Here is a 25,162-nt window from a genome sequence, read left to right on the forward strand (position 1 = left end):
TTATTTTATTGTGTTGGCCAGTTTAATTAATCTTCAGTATACAATGAAACGTTTGGAAAAGAATCTCAAAATTCATTCTCTAAGCATTTTTCTTCGATCGCTGAACTCATGTCATTGCTGAAATAAATAAAGTATACAATTTCTGTCCTGAATATTTTGATAGGAAAAAATTAACGCAAAATAAATAAATTTGCGTGCCGTCCCTGGACGTTACCCAATATCCTCGGCGTCTCTAGTCACGAAAAGGAAATTCCTGAGGAAAACGGACTCTGTTAGAGGTAACGTATGATACACTCAAATAAATAATTCATTTATAAATAATCCTCAACATCAGGCTTTCCGGACTGCCAGAACACAAGGAAGCATTCTCATTTCACAATGAATCAACTTTTAATTCTACCTAACTTCAGTGAGAAAGTTGAATTGATGGTCTAATTGATGCATGTGGAAGCGACTTTGAGTAGCTTTTGTCAGATTGCTTCTTAAAAAAAAAATTGTTGCTGCGTCTCTTTCAATTTCAAAGAGATTCTTCATTTCAAATGTATTGAAAGTTTAATGAAGAAAACGAAAACACTCAATTCTGGGATTAGTAGTTCCTCATTGCGGAAAATCTTCAGTTACCTCGATGGCTTAATGGTTTGAGCGTCGGACTAGTTATTCGGAGGCTGCGGGTTCGAGTCCCGTTCGAGGAGGTACTTTTTCCAGAATTGAAAAATTGACTGAATGCCGTGAAATTGATTTCATTTACACAGCAAAACCTTCCTGGCCGTCAATCCTAGCTTGAACACCGTTTCCGCTGGCTCAACGTGTTTCGACCACGACCGTTTTCACTTGTCACCAGTCACCAACCTCTTAAAAAATGTCATCAAATTATCACCGTGGGGTAGAGGCTGTTGTTTTATAATTCGGAGATGCAACTGAAGATCGAAGTGAATACAGAAGATAATAAAAGTGAGTGTTCTAATATGACCAAAGCATCGGCAAGAAAACTGCAGAAAACGCAGCGCAGGATGGAACGATCGATGCTGGGAATAAGTCTAAGAGACAGAATTCGAAACGAGGAGATTCGCAGAAGGACGGGTGTGGATGATGTTTTGGAGAGAGTGACGAGAGCTAAATGGAGGTGGGCAGGACATGTTGCAAGATCTAACGACGGAAGATGGACGAGGAAAATTCTCGAATGGCGACCAAGAGCAGACAAGCGAAGCCGAGGCCGACCTCCAACGAGATGGACCGATGACTTGAAAAGAATCCACACCAACTGGATGGAAGCCGCACAGAATAGAGAAAGATGGAAATGCCTTGGGGAGGCCTATGTCCAGCAGTGGACGGTTTAGGGCTGAATGATGATGATGATGATGTTCTAACATGGGCAGCAAAGAACTGGAGTTTCTGAAGGAAAATAAGAGGATATGGTGCTGTCCAGCCTGCTCCAACCAAACCAACCCTAGTAATTACTCTTTAGAGTCTCATGGGCAATTGTAACGTTACACATTTTGGCGCCCAACGTGGGGCCAGAAAATTTTGGCAACTGCTCCTCTCATTTCGACCTTTTCAGTTCTAAAATAATAATTTATCTTTGTTTAACTTTTTCTATTTCTTTTGTAACATTTTATAACAAAATGTGTAACGTTAGAATTGCCCATGAGACTCTAAAGACTAATTTCTAGGGGTGGTTTGGCTTATTTGGCAACAAAACTCCTACCCAGGTTTTTACAAATTTAATAAAATTGAAATATACAATGATTGCTCCTTTCCACTCTAAACAAATAATGAAATAAAAACTCAACTTAAATCGGTTTTAAATGAGTAACTCTGCTATTAGGATGGAACCTCTTCTGTAAATTATTTTCAGCCTTCTGAACACTAGATCTTATCAGGAAGCTATAGTTCAATCATGAAATAATATTCTCTGAACTCAAAATCATCTTTTCAATATTGAAGGATTTATAATGAACAACGTCTACATCTGGAATGTCAGTGACAATACTTGCAACCTCAAAATTTGACAAGTGGCAACACAACCAAGATGGCCGATCCAGAATGTCAAAGTTCAAGCGTTTCTATTGGGAACCGGTTATATAAACCTCTCATGTTCATCCTGGGGTCTCCCCGTTCAATTGGACGGTGTAAACATGCCCTAAACCATCGTTCTTTCGAATCGATCCTGAAGAAATGAAACATAAAGACGTCGGGGAATATGACCCCATTAACCTCGGAATTGGGCCAGATGAGGTAGTAAGAGGGGGATCGTAATATTTGATAGGGCGAAATGAGCAATCAACGTCTTCGATCCCGTAAGTCACAAAAATGAAATATGACCTTTTTCGAGGTATGGTGAAGTGGTAATTACAAGATAAAATCTCCGCGGCCCTTTCTTCTGAATATGATCAGAATTCGAATATTCGATCTATGGATTACGGGTGGAATATTCATTACCGAGAATATTTATTAGCCCTCTCTCAATAATAAGAGCACTGCCAATATTATGTCATGATTTATTATTCATGGGCGGGTGACCTATCGATATTGATTAAATTGATTGAATCTATCATTTAGTTATAATATCTGTAATTACCCGCTTCAGAATTCGGAAATTATAGATATTTTGACGAAATGATAGAGCGAAAAGTTTGGAGAACGAGTTCTGAAAAAAAACTCGACATACTCACAGACCCGTCGTTAGCCAAACTGCCGCCCTAGACAGAGACCCAATTCACTGCCCTAACAGAAGTCAACTCTGCAAAATGCTTCTTCTTCTTCTTCTTCCTTATTCTTAAGACCATGTCTTGTCATCTTCTGTTCATCCAGCCGATTGCGATGTTGACGTCCAACTCTCTGCAAAATGCGAAAATAAATATTGGGTAATTGGGAGATAATTTTTGATTGTCTCCTACATTTCTTTCCATTCTCTCTCCAAACTCCCCTCAACTAATCATTTTCTCTTCCCTTACAGCCCTCTTCACAAGTTCTCTTTTTTCTTTATACCTCTTGTAGTTATTGGGTGTTCTATTCTGTAGGTATTTATGGCAACTCTCTTTTTTCTCTCTTATTAGTTTCTCCACGTTTGTGTTCCACCATGATGTACATTTTTTGCTCCTAGTAACTTTTACGCTACCACATACCTCCTTGGATGACTCTTGTAGGGCTGTTTTGAAATTGCCCCATAACTCTTCAACACTCATTTCCATGCCTAACTCTATTTCATTTAGTTTTTGGGTCACTATATCCTTATACTTTTTTGCCACGTTCTCATCCCTCAGTTTGTAACTTCTTATTTTCCAGGTTGTTATCTTCTTCATTGCCTTTTATGTTAGCTATCAACAAAAAGTGATCACTTCCAATATCCGCTCCTCTATATACTCTCACATATTTAATCTCCCTTCTGTTTTTTTTTTACCCAAACACCGAAAGGTATCATTGGGTATCAATTGAATACCTTCCAATTCATTCTCAATCTTCTCGCGAGAAATCACTATTGTTGGATTTGTCATTTGTTGCGTTGAAACAAATTACAGAATCAAACTTTATTTTGATATCATTACGATATAAGTTTTGCAAGGCTTGGTATTCAAATTTAAAATCATTGTATTCGCGTCTCTTGACTATTTTATTAACAGCAGTTTTTGATAATTTGCATTCACTACAGATCCGACCCAAAGAAATTTGGATAAGGGTCAAAATCACCTGAATATCAAGTTTGAATGACATTGTATGATATATCGTTGGATTTAGCGTTAAAAGTCATTTTGAAAAGTGTCATAAAATATGCAGGTCCGTATTGAAAAAAATGAGGTTGAGGGTGGTCTAGAGAGTACGAAACGTTGGATACGAAATCTGATTACGTAAAATTGAGGATATTTTACTGTCGAATAAAAAATTCCTGTAACATTATTTGATAATATTTGAAATAAAGTGGGAAAAAAAGAAAAATCAAAATGACAGAATTTACTTTTCTTATGATATCTCGATAACCGGCCTTGATAATCTCGATTTGTTTGAACTGCTCGATAATGCTTCTATGAATGCAACTTTTTCTCCATTTGACCGACCTTCTAACTCTTATGGTTTAAAAGTGACCAATATAATTCTGTATATAATAATTGGGAGATATGAAAAAATTTAAGGTATTCCTCTCAAAATTTTTGATATAAACATAAGGGAAATATTCTTAAAAAAACACAATTTCAAACCTGAACAAAAAATTTAATTCATTTTAGGATTGATAAGAAAAGATTAACCTTGACCTTTCCCATCATATTAATCGCATTAACGTATCCTCTCATATTCTTGAGTGGTACAAACATTTTTCTAGTTCACTGACTATAACTTTTTCATAATCACCTTTCACCTAAAGGAACGAATCCTTAAGAATACCTAGTGATTCTTATGATTCCTTTTTCATTATTGACAAACGGACTTGTGGAACACTTTGGTATATTTGTTTATAAATGCCATCTCTTCTAACGGGTGTTTTTTTTTTCGAGTTATATAACTTTAAGTTGGCATTACTGTTCGAGATGGCGACCGATTTAACAGCTGTTAAGTGATTTATTCTCAGTGGTTTGGCAATTCATCATGAATAGACTCACACCTGCACAACGCTTGCAAATAGTGCAATTTAATTTCGAAAATAATGGTTCTGTGCGGAATACGTATCGCGCACAACGTCCATTTTATTTTGTTTAGCGATGAAGCGCACTTCTGGTTGAATGGCTACGTCAACAAACAAAACTGCCGCATTTGGAGTGAAGCTAATCCTCAAGTGTATGTCGAAACACCGTTACATCCAGAAAAACTGACTGTTTGGTGCGCTTTATGGGCTGGTGGAATCATTGGTCCGTACTTCTTCAAAAACGATGATGGCCAGAACGTTACAATCAATGGTGATCGGTATATAGCCATGATTACTAACTTTGTTATTCCTGAATTGAACAACCATAATGTCCAGGAGCTGTGGTTCCAACAAGACGGCGCAACATGTCACACAGCTCGTGCCACAATCGATTTATTGAAAGACACGTTTTGACCGCCTAATTTCACGTTTTGCACCTGTGAATTGGCCTCCAAGATCTTGTGATTCAACACCGCTAGACTACTTTCTGTGGGGCTATGTAAAGTCATTAGTCTATGCGGATAAGCCACAAACCCTTGACCATTTGGAAGACAACATTCGCCGTGTTATTGCCGATATACGGTCACAAATGTTGGAAAAAGTAATCGAAGATTGGACTACATCCGAGCCAGCCATGGCGGTCATATGCCAGAAGTCATATTTAAAATGTAATGCCACAAGATTATCTTGCGGATAAATGATATTCATGTCAATCGAATAATCCATCGTTGTTTTATTGCACTTTAAAGTTCTATAGCTCTAAAAAAACACCTTTTACATCTAAAATTTGTTTTTCTAATAAAAGGTTCCAAAGATCAAATATGTCAGCTATCTACGTCTATAACATTGTATTATTCATTCAAATTTTCAACGATCGAAACATCCAATCAAAATCACTTGTCCCACCATCATCCTTGGGCGCTGCAGGACCATCAGAACGGTTATTCCTGCGGGATACATAACGACCGTTGTATGGATTAAAGGTACTCCCCGGGCTTCCGAAATTGCACGATGTGAGATTATTCAAGAGAATCTAACAAGGTTGTTAGCTCAGGCCTCACATCAGCAAAATTAAACTCCATTGCGGTATTTAGTATTTTAATTAGGGGCAATTATACGGACTCCATATTAACCGGTGAAGCGCGAAAGTGCTCCAGTTTCAAATAATAAAGCCTGAAGATTGCATTTGGTGCGGTAGATAAGGCACACGGCCGAAGAGCAGAAGCGTGCCCTTGCCTAATTGCCCCGCCCTATGCTTAACTCTATCAGGATGATCGTATCGGCCACAGAAAAAAATTCGGACGGAATTTTTTGCGTCCACAGAATGAATGTCTTTCTCCAATGAAAAGGTTTTTCAAATCAGCGATTTGATCTTTGGATATTATAATTTTAGGATTTCTTACTTACTGTCCTTGTTGAGGATTGGTGTCCAAACAATGGCGCAGCCAGGATTTTTTTTTTGGGGGGGGGGGGGTGTGTACTGAACCAGTGCTGCCACTCCAACTTGATTATGATCGGTAAATTTCATCCATAGAGTAATAAACATAGATAGAGGAAATATACGCAATTTTCACTTGTCCCCAACATGGTTAGATTACGTTGTCGGATTGTGATATAATTTCAAATTCACAATTTTACTATATCGTTATGAATGTATATTATATTAAATGAATAGTATATTCTTCAACGAGCGGTAATGGAGGTCATAACTCACGCAGATGAAGTTTGCAGCTCGAGCCGCAGGCGAGTTCTGTAATGTATCAAGTGAGTTATGACCATTTCCGCGAGTTGAATACTATACTCTATCTACGACTACAACAATAAATACTAAAATACAAGAATAGGGAATGAACTTTATTGACAAACCTCGAAAGTTACCTATAAACGTCAAAATTATCGAAGTGACATTCCTCCCCTAAATAACAATAATGGAATGTTCCCTTTCAGCCAACCGAATAGAAGCACAGAGCCATCTTTTCCGATTTATTATAGTGAATTATAGAAGTGAGTTATTATAACTCACGATGTTTGTTTATGGATACTATTAATTGCTCAAAAGCAGTTGAATAAGGAATATATAATTCAATAGGAGTATATAAACTCCTTTATATGTTTTTCGGGCAAGTAATTATGTATGGTAACATTAGCTGTTTCTCTTTTGGAAGTGTATATACATATAATATTTCATCTTCACTATCTGAAATAATCGTTTTCAGCAAAATATTCACAATAATTAGATATCAACTTAATTTGAAAACGTCAAAATTATTAAAGTGACATTCCCCCGGACATTCCTCCCCTCAATAACAATAATGGAATGTTCCTTTTCGGCCAATCGAATAGAAGCAGAGAAGTGTAGAAGCACAGATCCATCTTTCCTGATTGATTATATTGAGTTATTATAACTCACGCTGTTTGTTAATAGATACTATTAATTGCTCGAAAGCGGTTGAATAATGAATACATAAATCAATAGGAGTAGAAAAAATATTTACAAAAATTTTCAAGATAGGTGTAGCAGTAAGAAAATCAAGTCATCGTTTACAGGGAATGTTTTTTGGTATATTTTAGTGAACTTAGCACTAAATATAGAGCATAGTCTCTATGGACTTTCCACTCCATGCTAAGAAGCACACTCAACATGAATAATGGAATCAATATAGAGAATTTAAAATTAACGTAATTTCTTAAACGTCAATCACAAAAACTAAAAATGCAAAAATTTTATCTTCTCCTATTGAATTATATATTCATTATTCAACTGATTTTGAGACATTAATAGTATCTATTAACAATATTAACTATATAACAGCGTGAGTTATAATAACTCACAACTATAACTCACTATAATCAATCAGAAAAGATGGATCTTTGCTTCTATATTTCTGTGCTCCTATTCGGTTGGCCGAAAGGGAACATTTCGTTATTGTTATTGAGGGGAGAAATGTCACTTTGATAATTTTGAGGTTTATAGGTATATTTTAGTATTTATTGTTATAGTCGAAGATGAAGTATAGTATTCAACTTGCGGTAATGGTCATAAGTCACTTGATGAATTACAGCACTCGCCTGCGGTTCGTGCAGCAAACTTCATCTGCGTGAGTTATGACCTACATTACCGTTCGTTGAATAATATACTATTACTAGTTGGTAAAAATTCAGACTTCATTTTGTCAATAAACAAAATGACTAATTACAATCTAAAATTTGTATGGCATTGTTATAGGCAACTATTGAGGTTTTTCAATAAAGTTCTATCTCTGTACTCTGTACTGGATTCGGGCTAGCCAAAGCTAGTTCGATTGTGATTGGCGACACTAAGTTTTCATCTCTCTTGTACTCGGGATCGAGCACAGATTATTACTCTCCGTTCCTTCTATCTATATTCTGAGTCTGTATTTGTATTTATTGATAATGTCGTAGATGAAGTATAGTATTCAACTTGCGGTAATGGTCATAAGTCACTTGATGAATTACAGCAAACTTCATCTGCGTGAGTTATGACCTTTATTACCGCTCGTTGAATAATATATTATTTCATATTCCCGATTGAATATGCAAATTTGAATATTTGGAATTCGATATTCTTCCTAATTGTCGAATTTATAGTAAGCAGAATATTTATTATTTTCTGTATCTACCTGCTGAAATCCAAGATTTGGCAGCTTTTGCTCTCCTAGTGTCATCTGTTGTTTCACGTCATTTGGCGATCAATCAAATACAGGTTGATGTTTCAGAAATCTGTTACTAAATCGGAAATTTCGAAGCCAGATGTTTCTATTGCTTCGGAAACTTTTTCGAATAGCATAATTGCGTATTTTTTAGTCCGAGCAATCCCAGCATCCGTTGGCAACTTCGTCTTTTTTTGAGGACTTATTTTTGTTTGACGTGTTCAACAATGATACTCAATACAAAGAAATAATAATTATTTGGTCCTTTGTATCATGGTTATCATTATCATCATTATCTTGGAGGAGCAACCCCCAAGAAATTCTTTCTATATTGGAGTTGCCGATCGAAGCAATAAATAATGCTGGCTTATAAATAATGAACGAATATCCATTAGAGACATAATGTTTTATCTTTCTCATAACTTTATCTGAATTGTTGATATCTTTGGGAGGCGGGGGCTACAGCCCTAAAGTTTAATGTGAATCATTGAGTTGATTGCTTTCTCAGAATCATATAAAATTCAAGGAAACTATTGGAAAAGAAATACTAACATTCCCATGATAACAAATCAGATAGAGTTCTCATTCTGCGTATATTAAAGAAAAAACCATCTGAAGCTTCAATTTTGTAATGATGGCTTCATCAGAACCATAGGAATTTCAAGCAGAATTACGTCAAAAATGAGTTAGGAGCTTTTGAGCACTCGTTCATTTCTACCTCAATTTTTCCCTTGAACACCACATATATCTAATTTCTGTTCTGGATTCTCCGTCACTAGGGAATCAAAGGAAATAAAGAAGCCAACACCAGAAAAGGAGTACAAACTCCGAGACAAATTCCTTTCATGAGACTAGAATCTTTCTGTTGTATATGTGAATGTATACACAAGAAAGAGCTTCACCAAAAGAGAAACACACCGGTGGAATCTTCCTGGGTTGAATCATATGAAAAAATTTCTTCGAAACTTCGATACTGCAAGATCTAAGGAGTATCTCGATCTTAGTAAGAATATGATGCACCTCCTCAGTGAATTTGTTACAAGGCAATTCCACCTCAGGAAGCACCTCATGATAATGAGTCTAGCAGAAAACGACGAGTGCAGATTCTGTGGGAAGGAAGAAGTAACTCCTGATAATCAGGCGAAGGAATGCCTCGTCATCATTAGCCAACGTAAAAAATGCTTTGGACAAGAGACTTGTAGAAGTGAGGAAATAACCTCCTTGAAGCCATAGCAGATAGTTCATTAGAAGTCGCAATAAAATCGACCCATTTTTTAAGCGGGCTGTTGACTGGTGATGAAAAATGGATCACTTACGACAACGTCAAGCGAAAACGGTCGTGGTGGAAACTCGATGAGCCGGCGGAAACGGTAGTTACCCTAGGATTGACGATCAGGAAGGTTTGCTGTGTATTTGGTGGGATGAGCAGGAAATGATCTACTATAAGCTGCTCTCCTACGGCACAACTGTTAACTTGGAACTGTACTGTCAACAATTGGACTCTCTGAAGGAAGCAATCGCTCAGAAGCGGCCAATAGCAGAGTAATTGTGTTCCATCAGGACAACGCCAGGCCACACACATCGATATCGACTCGCCAGAAGCTCCTGGAGCTTCGTTGGAAAGTTCTTATGCATCCACCTCATAGTCCGGACCTGGCACCAAGTGATTATCATCTGTTACTGCCCATGGCGAACAATTTTGCTGGTGAAAAATTCTCTTCAACAGAGGCTTGTGAAAAGCGACTGTCTCAATTTTTGCCAATAAGTACGAGGTCGTCTATGAGAGAGCCATAATGATATTACCTTCAAAATAGCAATATTCGACCTAAATCGGATCATTCTAACTATGGTAATTAAAGTCTTGTTTTTCATGCAAAAATAATGGATTGCTTTGTACATCAGCTTATATTTTGAATATGTTCATAAATTTTCGATTTAACACAATCTAATTTGATCTTTATACAGTTCTGTAGTCTGAAGAAGATGCAATTGGCCCATGAACAATTGCTCGCAAGCTCCTAACTCCAAGTTAGTGCATTTCTCTTTTTTTTCGATATTCTTCTTTCCTCATTTTTCAGTCAATTATTCTCCCCGCTATCAGATCGGATATAAAAGAACAAAAATTATACGGGGTAGATTCCCGAACCGATAAAATCTCTATATTATGTAAAACTGGGCGCATTTCACACACACATAGCGGTGCGGTTCCCCCTTCGCACGTCAACTCGTTAGAATCGGCATCGAAACTTTTTCTCTCGGCCTTTAAGCTTTTGTCTTGCAAAGATCAAAAGCCATCATGCCGCCCCTCTGTGCGAATAATATCGATAGACGTCCCGGAAAATCCGGCGGTTGGAGAGGGTGGTAGTTCACGTCGATTTCGAAAAGTCGAAGCGCTTTTGCTTTTTTGCCGTCAATTATGACGTCGGGCCCGTCATATACGGGAGAGAGAGGAAGGCAGCTAGAGCGGGAATCTCATTAAGTTAAAATCGTTGCAGGGCGCACATAAGCTCTGTTCCTATAGATGGAAGATTGCCGTTATGCGGCGAGGAAGGCCACTGTTTCCAGAGATGAATTCGTTTTTAGAGCTTAACGTGAATCTCGAATCCGAGCTCTGACGGCAATATAGCTTTTTTTTCCAATTCCGCGAAAACGATAATGATGATAAATTTCATTTTCGTATCGTACACACAAAAGCATATTTTATTATGGGGGGAATTTGAGAATTTTAATCTAGGGCCGGAAAAGACTTGATGGATACTGGAGTTAATAAAACGTTGTGAAAGATATTGAGAATAAGTCAATAACAGAGTAATATACATAGGTGTACAACTTTGCTTCCGCCGGTTTTTTTTTCCAAAATTCGAGACTTTATTGTAAAAAACTGGTTATTCATTAATGGTTCAAAGTATTGTCCATCGCTGGCCACTTCTTTCTCACATCTTTCGGGCGGCGTACACTTTGGTTCGACAGTTTTTTTTTCCAAAATCGAGGCTTCATTGAAAAAACCAGGAAAACATTCATGATTCAAAGTATTGTCCATCCCTGGCCACTACTTTCTCCCATCTTTCGGGCAGCGTACACATACCGCGGTGACAAAACTGGTCATTTTTTGAAGCGATCCACGAATCAATCCAATTCTTTACTTTGTTATAAGACCGGAAGTGCTGGTCAGTCAGGCCGTATGCCATTGATCGAAACAAGTGATGGTTTGAGGTAGTAACGTCTGGAGAATACGGCGGGTGGGGTATTACTTCCCATTTCAACGTTTCCAAGTATGTCTTAATCACTTTCGCAACATGGGGTCGAGCATTGTCATGCTGTAAACTCACTTCATCATGTTTCTCGTTGTATTGCGGCCGTTTGTCTTTCAATGCTCGGCTCAAACTCATTAATTACGTTCGATAACAATCACCTGTGATTGTTTCAGTTGGTTTCAACAACTCATAATACACTACGCCGAGCTGGTCCCACCAAATACTGAGCGTGACCTTGAAACCGTGAATATTCGGTTTGGCTGTCGACGTGGAAGCATGGCCGAGATATCCCCATGATTTTCTGCGCTTGAAATTTTTATAATGAACCCATTTTTCGTCTCTAGTCACAATGCAATTCAGAATTCCCTTCTGTCTTTGTCTTTCAAGCAGCTGTTCACAAACTTACAAACGCCGTCCAACATCCTTGGCTTATTGTATGACATCCACTATCTATGTATTTCGATCTATTGCAAAATGGCGGAAGAAAAGTTGTACACCTACTAAAATGGTACAAATTTTCGGGAATTGGACTAGTGACTGTCTGGAATATGAATACCTACCGGGATTCAGTTAATACCAAGCTTTCCAAAGGTTCAATTTTAAATAACCCGGTATCTGAGCAGCTTACACTTATGACTCTGTCATATTTAACATTTTACAAGTAAATCTACGCCATTACTAGAAATTTGAAGCTACACGCTTTAACAGTGTATTGAAATTGTTGAACTTCACTAAAAAATAGTGAGAATTTTGAAGTTAAAATCGTTGCAGGACGCACATAAGCTCTGTTCCTATAGATGGAAGATTGCCGTTATGCGGCGAGGAAGGCCACTGTTTCCAGAGATGAATTCGTTTTTAGAGCTTAACGTGAATCTCGAATCCGAGCTCTGACGGCAATAAAGCTTTTTTTTACAATTCCGCGAAAACGATAATGATGATAAATTTCATTTTCGTATCGTACACACAAAAGCATATTTTTATTATGGGGAGGAGAAGCTGAGAATTTTAATCTAAGTCTTGTTGGGTACTGAAGTTAATAAAACGTTGTGAAAGATATTGAAAACAAGGCTTTATAATCAATAACAGAGTAATATACTGTACTAAACCGGAAATTTGGAAACTATTGAAATTTGTAAATTATTGAAATGAATATTTAGAATGGAGATACTTTAAATTCAGAAGAGTGGGTGAGACTTGTACAATTCGATTTTATCTTGGAAGCAGGATATATTCTTTATCGATTATTGCTTTTCTCAGTTATCGTCTCAAGACGTCTCGGCACCACGTTGGTTAATTCGATGTATTTTTCACGGATAAGAAAAACTAAATTAAATCTTGGCTTATCTAAGTTCATTAAATGCGTTTTGGTCACATATGACACAGCAGAAAATCCGTTAGGCTATAGGCAAAATCGAAGTTGATGGTTCTAGTTGAGACAGCAGAAAAATCTAGCTTGAGCTGAGGTTGAAAGTGGGGTCTGTTGACGAAAAATGAAGAAGGAATGATGAGGCTTAAGTAGGAAGATCAGGATTGTATCACTTAGAGTCTCTTATTGAGAAGGGTTTAGAAAGGTTGAGTTAGGTCAGAAATAGAAAAACAGGGATTTTTTGGAATACAGTATTAAAATTTGTTTTGGTATGATTTAGATTAGCTCGGAAAGCGCGAAACAGGAGGGGAGTTATTAAAAAGGAATTACACGTTCCGAGTGAAAAGTAAAAAAAAAAAATTTTTTTCGATGAAGATAAGTTTATTTGAGTAGTCCCGATTCTCCCAAGTCAAAGTTGGTTATTTTGTTTCTTTTGTTTGAATAATAGATTATTTGAGACATTTTTATTTTAATCATAAAGTTTTGGCTGTTGAGTCAAATATATAAAAATTTCGTGGATATTGTAATTTTGGATATTTTTTTTTCTCTTTATTATATTTAATTTAAATTTCAATCGACTTTTATTAGCCCAGAAAACTAATCCTGTCCTTAGGGAAAGAAAGTCAACTAAAAAGACCTGTCCATAGAAGCGACGGGCAGAACTCACACATAACATCTTTGTGAATTTACAAAGTTATTCATTCTCCGAGACCTCTGGAAAGCCGCTCTTCCAGGGGTTGAAAGAACATCTCAACCGGAGATAAGTGAACATTGGTCAACATTCCCTGAACAACCCGTTCATGAAAATACATGGGCGTACAACTTTGCTTCCGCCGTTTTTTTTCAAAATACGAGGTTTTATTGTAAAAAACTGGTTTAACATTCATGATTCAAAGTATTGTCCATCTGGTCACTACTTACTTCCATCTTTCGGGCAGCGTACCATTTCCGCCTTGATATTGGTCATCTTTTAAAGCGATTCACGAAACGATCCAATTTTTCACTTCTTCATAAGACCGTAAGTGCTGGTCAGCTAGGACATGTGCTATTGATCGAAACATGGTAATTTCTCATATAGTATACTCAGCATTCAACGGGGAATTTTGTCTATTTCATCTGAAATTCAATTGGATATCCTCGTGCTTTCGCCATTTTGTAACATTTAAGTTTGATGGTTTATATCTTGAGTTTTTTTCATCATAAGACTGATGTCATATATGATAGTTCCGCAATTAATCAATTCACAAACAACAATCCCTCCTTCTAAAATTTCAACTGATGGATTACGGATTTCAAATTTCTGAAAGTGTGATTTGCTTATGGTCCCTTTTTTTTAGATGAGTCAATTTCTAGGACACCACCTACAAAATGAGGTCAACTTGCTTATTTGACATAGAATACACTGCATTTTTTGAAAATTCATATGTATTTTTTGATTTACATCAATTTTATATACTTTTCCTATTCATAATTTCTATGATAGAAATGAATAATTGTTGAAGGCCTATTGGAAACTATTTATTTTTTCGAGAGCGCAACGTATAATATTAGATATATTTTATGAAATAGGGTGTCAAGAAAATATTTAATATTTTTTGTAGATGACATAAGGTTCCGCTATACAGTGCATTTAAACAAGACTGTTAAAATTTGATTTATTAAATTGACAAATGACTAACTTAAAAGAGAGTAGATCATAATATGTAAAGACAATGTGAAAAATTCGAAATCCGTAAACCAAAAGATAACATTATAAAGGCCGGGGAGACTTTATGGACGCACGGTAAAGTCTGTTAATTGAAGATCCCACATTATACGTCTGCTCACGATTAATACTATTATTATAAACAAATTGGAGCTGAGGCTAGGCCTATAAGCAGCTCTAAATATGCAAAATTATATCAAAATAAGTTGACAGTGCACCCAGTACAGAAATTATCACATATCACAAATTCTCCGGCACACAGGTTCATCTCAGATTTGGAACGACTGTTCAGGGAATAAATTTTCTTACTAATTTCATTTTTGGGGAAACTCCGATATGTTTTAATAATCAGTGGGAACTTTACTGAGTGTTCGAAATAGGAAATTTTATTGATGACCTGTTCACACGTTAATATCAGGCTGATTCCAAATGGCACACCCTGCATTGAATTTTTTTATTAGGAAACAAATTATATTATCTTCGAAAAATTCTCTACCAAATGAGAAAATTAAGTAACAGTTGTAACTTTCGTAATAAACCAATATGGATATGATATATTTGAATATGTCATAAATGCATAGTCTCATTTTAAACACCTAGCTGAGGCCTCAATGATTTTTCAAAAGGCAGTAGGTAGGTACTTACTTCCGTTCTTAAATTGTTAAAATCTCATTCAAATAAATTTATTCATTTCGCAGTTATGTAGTTCTTCCAAAAATCCTCCAATTCATGAAAAATCAAAATATCTCAAAAAAGTTTCAAGCTTATGAAATTTTTAAAAAACTTGGGTTCATCAATCCATGCTATCTGAAAACATATGTTTGGTCATTAAGACTTTTTGGTACACCCTGTTTGTTTCCAATTAATTTGAGAATGTAGCACTAATGGAGCCTAATGATACTTTGTCGAAAAAGAAAATACATAAGTTCAGCTCCTAACCGTAATAGAGGGTCGTGGACCACCCTGTATATGTGAACCAGTAATCAAACAATTCATGAAAAGTTTGTTTGTTACATTGTTTTTATGTAGGTACTCACTATTAATATATATCTTTAAATTGGCCCACAACTCAAGATATCTAGTATCGATACATTCTATACCTCCATAGTCTAAACACATTTTACTCAATTGGATTTTCGCTCTCATAATCATGACGTAATTTGGTCCCCATTTTATATTACTTCATCATTCGCTATCTGCCAAAAACTAAATCTGAGGCGGCCATTGACCCCATGGGACAGTGCTTACAGAAACTTCATACTTTGACCTTAGTATGCTGTTAGCAAGCTCATTTTTATAACTCCTCAGGCAAAATCTCATATCCTTATTGTTTTCAGATCTCAAATAAAACGATGACGCCACCGTGGGTCGCCTGCTTCTTGGTAATCTTCGCACTTCCCCCGTGCACTCCTCAGCCTCACAGAAACCGTCACCATCTTCCAGAGCCACATGCCGAAGCCTATCACATGGCACGTGACCCCTTCGACCCTCACAGGGACTCGGAGGAGTTTAGAAGAGATGCTCCAGACGACAAAAGAGACTTTTCCCACAAGGACAGCAAGGGAGAAGAGTCGCTCGTGATACAGACCAAAAAGGGCAAGGTGCGAGGCATCACCATGACGGCCGCCACTGGGAAAAAGGTGGACGCTTGGATGGGCATACCCTACGCGCAGAAGCCCATCGGAAACCTTAGGTTTAGACATCCCAGACCGGTGGAGGCTTGGGAAGGTATTTTAAACACGACCAGACAACCAAACTCCTGCGTTCAGATCATCGATACCGTCTTTGGTGACTTTCCAGGTGCTACTATGTGGAACCCTAACACGCCTTTGAGCGAGGATTGCCTGTATATTAATGTGGTAGTGCCTAAACCTCGCCCCACCAAGGCTGCAGTTCTGGTTTGGATATTCGGTGGTGGGTTCTACTCGGGAACAAACACTCTAGACGTGTATGATCATAATATCTTAGTGTCCGAAGAGAACCTTATCCTAGTGTCGATGCAGTATCGCGTGGCTTCTCTAGGTTTCATTTATTTCGGCACTCCTGACGTGCCAGGGAACGCTGGTATGTTCGACCAAATGATGGCGTTGCAATGGGTGAGAGACAATATAGCAGCGTTCGGAGGCAACCCTAATAACATCACCTTATTCGGGGAATCCGCAGGGGCCGTGTCGGTGTCCCTTCATCTTCTATCGCCGTTGTCCAGAAACTTATTTTCACAGGCCATAATGGAATCGGGTAGCGCTACAGCCCCCTGGGCTATAATATCACGAGAAGAGAGCATACTTAGAGGTTTGCGATTGGCTGAAGCTGTTAAGTGCCCTAACGATAGAAACCAGCTAAGCGCTGTGATAGAATGCCTGAAAAAGAGGGACCCTATAGAACTGGTGAACAATGAATGGGGAACTTTAGGAATATGTGAGTTTCCCTTCGTTCCTGTTATAGATGGCGCTTTCCTCGACGAGCATCCCGTTCGAGCCATGAGCAATAAGAACTTTAAAAAGACCAACATCCTGATGGGTTCGAACACAGAGGAAGGTTACTATTTCATTATATATTACCTGACCGAGTTGTTCAGGAAGGAGGAGAATGTCTACGTCAACAGGCAGGAATTCCTTCGAGCTATCACAGAGTTGAATCCATACGTCAATGCGGTCGCGCGTCAGGCTATAGTGTTCGAGTATACGGATTGGTTGAATCCGGACGATCCGGTGAGTAACAGAGACGCATTGGATAAGATGGTGGGAGACTATCACTTCACTTGTAACGTGAACGAGTTCGCACATCGTTATGCCGAGACTGGGAACAACGTCTACATGTATTATTACAAGCACAGGACCATCGCGAATCCTTGGCCCTCGTGGACTGGAGTGATGCATGCCGATGAAATCAACTACGTCTTTGGAGAGCCTTTGAACCCAACGAAGAGTTACACTAATCAAGAGGTAAGATTGCTAATATAGAGTTATATATCGATATCTTATACACAATGAGTTGTACGAATGAAAACGAAGAAAATGCTAATGCTACACATTTACGGATTTAGTTCGGAGTGATTACCTATCACAAAGCATCTAGCATCTATTTGGTTCCGGTTGTAGTTACTGAACGTTGAAGTATGTTCTACTTTACTGCTTATATAGGGTGTTTTTTTTCGAGGTATATAACTTTAAGTTGGCATTTCTGTTAAAGATGGAGACCTATTTAACAGCTGTCAAATGATTTTTTTTCAATTTGGTTTGGCAATTCATCATGAATAGACTCATGCCTGAACAACGCTTGCAAATAGTGTAATTTCATTTCGAAAATAATTGTTCTGTGCGGAATACGTATCGCGAACTACGTCCATTAGAGATGGAGCGCACAAACAAAACTGCCGCATTTGGAGTGAAGCTAATCCTCAAGTGTATGTCGAAACACCGTTACATCCAGAAAAACTGACTGTTAGGTGCGCTTTATGGGCTGGTGGAATGATTGGTCCGTACTTCTTCAAAAACGATGATGGCCAGAACGTTACAGTCAATGGTGATCGGTATAGAGCCATGATTACTAACTTTTTCATTCCTGAATTGAACAACCATGATGTCCAGAAGCTGTGGTTCCAACAAGACGGCGCAACATGTCACACAGCTCGTGCCACAATCGATTTATTGAAAGACACGTTTGGTGACCGCCCAATTCCACGTTTTGGACCTGTGAATTGGCCTCCAAGATCTTGTGATTTAACACCGCTAGACTACTTTCTGTGGGGCTATGTAAAGTCATTGGTCTATGCGGATAAGCCACAAACCCTTGACCATTTGGAAGACAACATTCGCCGTGTTATTGCCGATATACGGCCACAAATGTTGGAAAAAGTCATCGAAAATTGGACGTCCAGATTGGACTACATCCGAGCCAGTCGTGGCAGTCATATGCCAGAAATCATACTTAAAATGTAATGTCACAAGATTATTTTACGGATAAATAAAATTCATGTCGATCGAACAATCCATCGTTGTTTAATTGCAATTTAAAGTTCTATAGCTCTAAAAAAAACACCCTTTAGTATTTATTTGCGTCAGTAGTATATGCTTGAGTATGTGTAGCATCTATCCCTCTCCATCAGCTCGGGAACAGGTTATGGCTAATTTATTAGATTGTTTGTTCCATCTTTCTTGTTTTTTCTCAGTTGATAGTTGAATTGTTATATAGTATTAAATTGGTTATTTTTTTTTTGTTCTGAAAAAATATCTCATGAAGAAGATCCCCAAATGGAAGACGTACCATTAGCATTTGTTATAATGATAGAAGATTATAAGATACTTTCGAATACTTCCTTCATGCCTGCAAAAGACGAAGACTTCATAGAACTAACCTCTAGTTATAACAGAAATACAAAACACCATTAAAAAATAAATAATATATAAAGATCATAATGAAAAAATTATGGAATTGAAAAGAACAGGATATAAAAAATTTGAATTGAATGAGTAGCAACAGAAATTTCATGATCTATTGAACGGAAATGACAATCCAGTAATTCAAAGAGTTACACTGTATAATTTTCCTCAGCATATTCTATCCATTTTCCAAGAGAACTAACCATAGAATGATTAGTGGAGCTGCTATAACTCCAACTCCGCTAGTGTCAAGCAAATAATTTAAATTTCTTTTTGAATCGAAGTATCTGCTGTAAGAGGTCAGTACTTCAAAGTGAACTAAGTGAAGTAGTTTTCCAGGAGAGTTATACTTAATATAGTAGCTTTCGGAAAAATTGCAAGTATCTACTTCGAAATGTAGTTCATTCTTCTCTTCATCTACTCTGTAGCAAATGTCAATAATTCTAACACTAGCAAGCTGGATGACCTTGTATACTCTAAAGATGCACTTAAATCTTAAGCCTTTAGTTAAAAGGTATGGCTAAATGTGCAAAATAGTGGTCCTCGACAGGGAAGACTGGCAAATATATGCTGTTTCTCTCATGAAAATGGAACTTTGTCTATAACAAAAAATCTGTAGAAATGGCAGCTGGAATATACTGCAGCAACTCAGAGTCAGCGAGGCTTATTACGAAATGAAGAAGCGGGCAATTTGGCACACGCTTGTGGGACCTTTAATGAGCATCAAACATGAAACTACCACCCAGGTTTGAATAGTTCGAAGGTCTCTCCAAAGTAAACACCAAAAAACTAGTTCCGCGATTGGACAAACCAAAAACTATGGTACTTGCTTGCGCCTCACGCATTTTAAGTGGACTGATTAATACAGATGATATATAAAGCGCCTTCAAAACATGTCACAAAACTTATCTATTGGATTGAGATCTGTGCTATGAACTAGACAATCCATAGATCAATTCCAAATTCAGAGTCAATTATGTATCCTAGCAGTATGAGACCGTCATTATCTTTCAATTTCCTTCCCATACCGAAAAAATAGTCTTGTATCCATGAAATTACACTGGGATATCATTGATTTGACCGTCGAATAAAAATTAATACGTCTATTGCAAATACACAGATGAAATCTGGTCTGATTATTTTCATGAATACTTCTCTATAATGAGGCTTGCTGACTTGATTGTGATAAATAATTAAAGTTCCAACGATGTACGTTACATAACTGATATTTTTGAAGAGTATGTCATGGCATTTACTCCAAATATTGGTCCAAATGTCCTCCTAATAACTATCACCATACCGATATAGGATAGTACATGTTTACCTTACAGAAATTGGCATTGGCCAGCTTGTAGTTCAGACCTCAATCCTTTAGGAAAAAAGGTTTCAGGCAATGAGAAATCATTCGAATCAATCATGCAACTTGCAAGGTATATGGCGCATTCTAATTTATATTTGGGATAACTCTGATCAAATCGATATTTAGATACTAATTTTGAGAATAAAACGTCATCGTGAAGAGGTCACTCGAAATAGAGATGGAAATAGGCGATACTGATTGGATAAAATTGAATTCGATTATTGCATTGATGATTTTCTTTTCAATTTTTCATCTTGGAAATAAAAGAGTAGGATATATAAATGAAGCAAGCAGTTTCTTTCAACTACCCTTGACGATCTATGGAGAAATGTCTGAGTTCCCACAAAAATTAAATATTTAAAATTATTCAAGCGGTGTGTTAACTTCTTGGAATAGTGTATAAATCATGGTTATGGGTGTTGTGTCAAGAGTTTGGAAACTAAAACACTACAAAACAGAAATAATTGTTGGAATGAATTTGTCATAATTATAATCTGATGAATAATTGACAAAAAAAGGAAGGGACAGATGATTCAATTTTAGTTGTATCAATAAATAAAGTTAATTAATTAATTTAATGGCATTTATTTTTTTGATATGACTTCGAGTTAGATAGTCCATATTTGATCAGTTTTTTCACTACTTTTTCAAAAAATCTGGCCGTATGGCATCAATGGCGGCTTGCATATTGGTTTCCGCAATACTCCAAGAAGTAAGTGGTTTTTCGGCATAAACCAATGACTTAACAGAGCCCCATAAAAAGTAATCGAGAGGCGTTAAGTTGCACAAATGATGGGGTCAGTTAACAGAAACACTTTAGAGAATAAAGTTGTCATCAAATTGATTTTGTAATGAATTGATAGTTAAGCGCTCTGTATGACAAGTTGCGCCGTCTTGTTGGAATCAAATATTTTGCTGATTAATTTTTGGACACAAAAAACTCAGTCGACATCCACCTAATATCCTAATTTCGAAATAAATAAGGATGATGCCATCGCACTAAAAAATCAATTTTAATGAATGTAATGGTGATTTGTCAATGGTTCGAGGATTGTCTTTAACCAGAAATAAACTATGGACATTTGGCTTTAATTCTGACACGTGGGCCAAGGATCCTTTCGTAGTCAAGGGACAAAGGCCAACAAGTTGAAAATGGCGACGTATCGACATTTCGGCGTCTTATTCAACACTTCGCTCTGCAGTAGCAATATTCTCTTCGGTACGAACCTATCTTAGTCTTGTTGATGGTTTTGAATCGTGGAGGGTGGAATTAGTGTGAAAATGATCAATAACTGCACAAATTGCTTGCCCACTAGACGGATTATATTGACCCTAAAATGGCAAAGTGTTCTATGAACTTCGCGAACAGATTTATTTCTCAAAGTAAATTTCCATAAACTGAAAGCATTTTTCCAGCGTTACACAATCAATGATAAATTGTCAAACTTTGATGAACTGAAATGTCAATACGGTTTGACATTCTCAACTGTCAAACCATAGACAACAATTAAGATGTCTAAAAACATGGTGAATGCACTCGTCAAATTTTGAATGCAATGACATTCGACCAAATTGAAAATATTAGTTTTAGTTCGTGGTGGCGCCGCAATGTCATACTTGTCATTTCGATCTTTTTTCCGTTGTTTTTGATTGGGTACATTAATTAAAACCCGATACTGACCAATCTAAAGCGACGTGTAACCGAGTATGATCGTGCAAAGTCGTGAAACAAAACACGAAACGTTTACTGGAATGAATTCAAATATTTGTAATAGAGAGAGTTTATTGGTATTTCAATTACAAGAATTACTTCCATAGATCATAACTATAATGAAAGATATATAATACATATATAGGTCCATAATGGCACAAAACTCGTAAATAATAAATAACAAGAATCTTAATTTGTTGATAGCGCTACCTACAGTTGACAAAACGAAGCTTAACTAATATTCTCAAAATTGGCAAAACAAAAGCTAATCAGTTCATAGACCTGGTTTTTAGACATCTTAACAACAACCGTCGAAACTTCAAATACATCTAAAAGAACACCGGTTATTTTCTTGATTCTAGGTTGATCTTAGTCGTCGAATAATGAGGTACTGGGCGAATTTCGCCAAAACAGGAAACCCCAGCCTGTCTCCTAATGGCGTCTGGACGCCTACCTTCTGGCCACTGCACACCGCCTACGGAAGAGAATATCTAACGCTAGATATCAACTCAACAGCTACAGGTCGCGGTCCGAGATTGAAACAGTGTGCTTTCTGGAAGAAATATCTACCTCAGCTACAACAACTTACAGGTATGCCTCAGATTAAAATTCTATCATCCCCTATCGATTTTGTGTCTCGTAATGCATTCTGATTGAGTTGTAAGTATATAATGTATCGATTTTGTTGACTCATTTTAAGTGACAGAATAAACAATCGATAATTTTTCCATCAATTCTGGACAATGAGAACATGACGGCTCGAAATTAATAATCTAATATGTAAACGTGGTGTCTCAGAAATATTAATGAGTTTTGGTAGACTATATTCATTTTCTTTGGGAAAATTCGATGGCATCTAGTGTGAAATATACAAGGTGTCTCGCTCTCACTTACTGCGCTCTTGGGAATTAAGTCGCTATGGATTGTTCCTCGGGAAAGGATCGTGCGTTGTGAGTATGCAAAATTAATTCGGCAACTATCTCGCGAAAAAAGTTTTCTCCCAACTTAAAATGAATAAAAAAGTTTGAGGACACTATATAAACGAAATCCTGGCGCCCAATGTTATTGAGAACGGAAGCGAACGTGGAACGGATATCGTTCTGTTCGTGATGATCCCGACCTCTCACTTCGGAAGCGTGCAAATGCGTTTAATATGCATAGATCACCGCTACATCTCATTCTGTACAAAGATCTAAATCTGCACCACTATAAAACTCATTTGGTGCAAGAATTGAAACCTCAAGAGGTTAAAATTCATAAACCAGGCAATTAAGAGCTCACAAACCTTTACCAACATCTTCATTTGCCAAAAAGGAACGTATGGTCTGTAATGTGATCGTGAGTAATTATCGGCCATTACTTTTTTGATGATGAAGGAGGACGGGCACTTACTGTGAATTTCCTGGCTATAACCAAAAAACAAGTTTCCAGTAGGATGGAGCAACTTCACAAACGTCCAATGTGTATCTACCATAAGTTGGTGAAATTTTCTAAGAATCTCCAGGAGAGGTGACATTCATCGAACTCAAATAATAAATTCCAAAGAAGTGTTTCTTCAGAATCAATTAATATATTTTCGACAAGCGGCTTATATTTTTAATCACTTTTTTACATAAAAACTTGCTTTTGGGACACCTGGTATCAAAATATAAGACTGAAAAGTATCAAGTTTTCACCATATCATGTTTTGAATTGAAACATTCTACATTATGTTCTTCTTCTTTTGGTGCCTATCAATTCTGGATGTTGGCTAACATGATGGCGACACAGACCTCATCAACTGCTGCCCGAAATAGCCCTGTGGTTGTTGAGCTGAACCAAACTCTCAAATTCTTCAACCACGATATTCTTCGTCGTCCAATGCTTCTCTTTCCCTGAATTTTTCCCTATAGTATCAGTTGTAGAAGTCGATACCTCTCCGGATTTCTCATAACGTGACCCAGGTATTCAAGTTTTCGTGTTTTTACTTGGTACAAGATCTCCTTCTCCTTGTTTAATCTGCGGAGAACTTCTGCATTCGTGATATAGTCAACCCATGAGATCTTCAAAATACGACGGTACAACCACATCTCAAACACCTCTAATTTCTTGCAGGACGCTTCTGTTAATGTCCATGCTTCGACACCATACAAAAGCACCGGAAGGACATAGCACCTCAGTAGTCTTATTTTGGTCTTCATAGCTAAGGTACTCGTAAAAAGCTCTTTCATTTTGAAGAAGGCACTTCGGGCTTTCTAGATTCTACATTTCACCTCAATGGAGTAATCCCAATCTTCATTAACGTTCATTCCTACATTACATTATGTTACCAGAAAAAAAAGAAGAATGAAGGAAATATACCCTTCCTTTTGTTTTTGTTTCATTGCAAGTTATTCCAAGATGTTTTGAAAAGGAGTTAAGTACAAAGCAGAACCATAAAGGGCCCAAAGAATCTGGTTGCAGGTTGAGGAACCTGGGCAGCAACTTCAATACTCGCAAAAATTCATTGTGTTCAGTCTCTCATCAGAAACAAGTTTATTCCTCAATATGACCTGGTATTGGTTGGCTACTCTCTGCTCAGAAACTTGGAGTTTGGGATAGTTTCTTCTGCAAACAGCTTTTTTCGGTAGCCTATTTTATCCTCTTCCATTTTTGTCGCTTTATAGTATATGCGCATGATTGTTTCATTAATAGAACTTGTCCATTTCATGCACCTTCTTCGAAGAGTCTTGCCTGCTTGAGTGAGTGCTGATTCAGGATCCTACGCAGCACCTTCAGCAGTCGAAGAAGCTCGTGTTATTCTTCTTCTAGAACGTTGAATTGTAACATTTAGTTCAGCAGATGCTCGTCCCCTTAGCATCTTGCCACCGACGTCCCGCATGCTGTCATATCATGAACTAAATTCTTAATCCGCAGAACTACAGTAGAAAAATTCTTGTGGTGTTTTCCACACTACTTCATCCTTAACCATTTTACAGATTTCAGCTTTTTGGGTCAAGAAGCACTTGAAATCTGCAGTGGGCAGTAGTCGATTCAGCTCCCCTGATAGGTGAATCCCTGATTTCATACCGCTACCCTTCTTAATATTATTATATGTGTAACACTTCTGATGTCGCGGA

At 37.3% G+C, this 25,162-nt stretch overlaps 1 protein-coding gene across 1 annotated transcript in view; it reads left to right on the forward strand.

The window, feature by feature from the left end:
* The window catches only part of LOC123678531 (acetylcholinesterase-like), an 83,108-nt gene that overhangs the window by 54,971 nt on the left and 2,975 nt on the right, over positions 1 to 25,162 (forward strand). The window contains exons 3-4 of the mRNA XM_045615605.1: positions 15,949 to 17,556; positions 22,427 to 22,655. Of these exons, the coding sequence (XP_045471561.1) occupies positions 15,964 to 17,556; positions 22,427 to 22,655 (1,822 nt within the window). The 5' untranslated portion in view covers positions 15,949 to 15,963. The remainder of the gene's footprint in view (positions 1 to 15,948; positions 17,557 to 22,426; positions 22,656 to 25,162) is intronic.

The sequence above is a fragment of the Harmonia axyridis genome, chromosome 4, assembly GCF_914767665.1.
Source record: "Harmonia axyridis chromosome 4, icHarAxyr1.1, whole genome shotgun sequence".
NCBI lineage: Eukaryota > Metazoa > Arthropoda > Insecta > Coleoptera > Coccinellidae > Harmonia > Harmonia axyridis.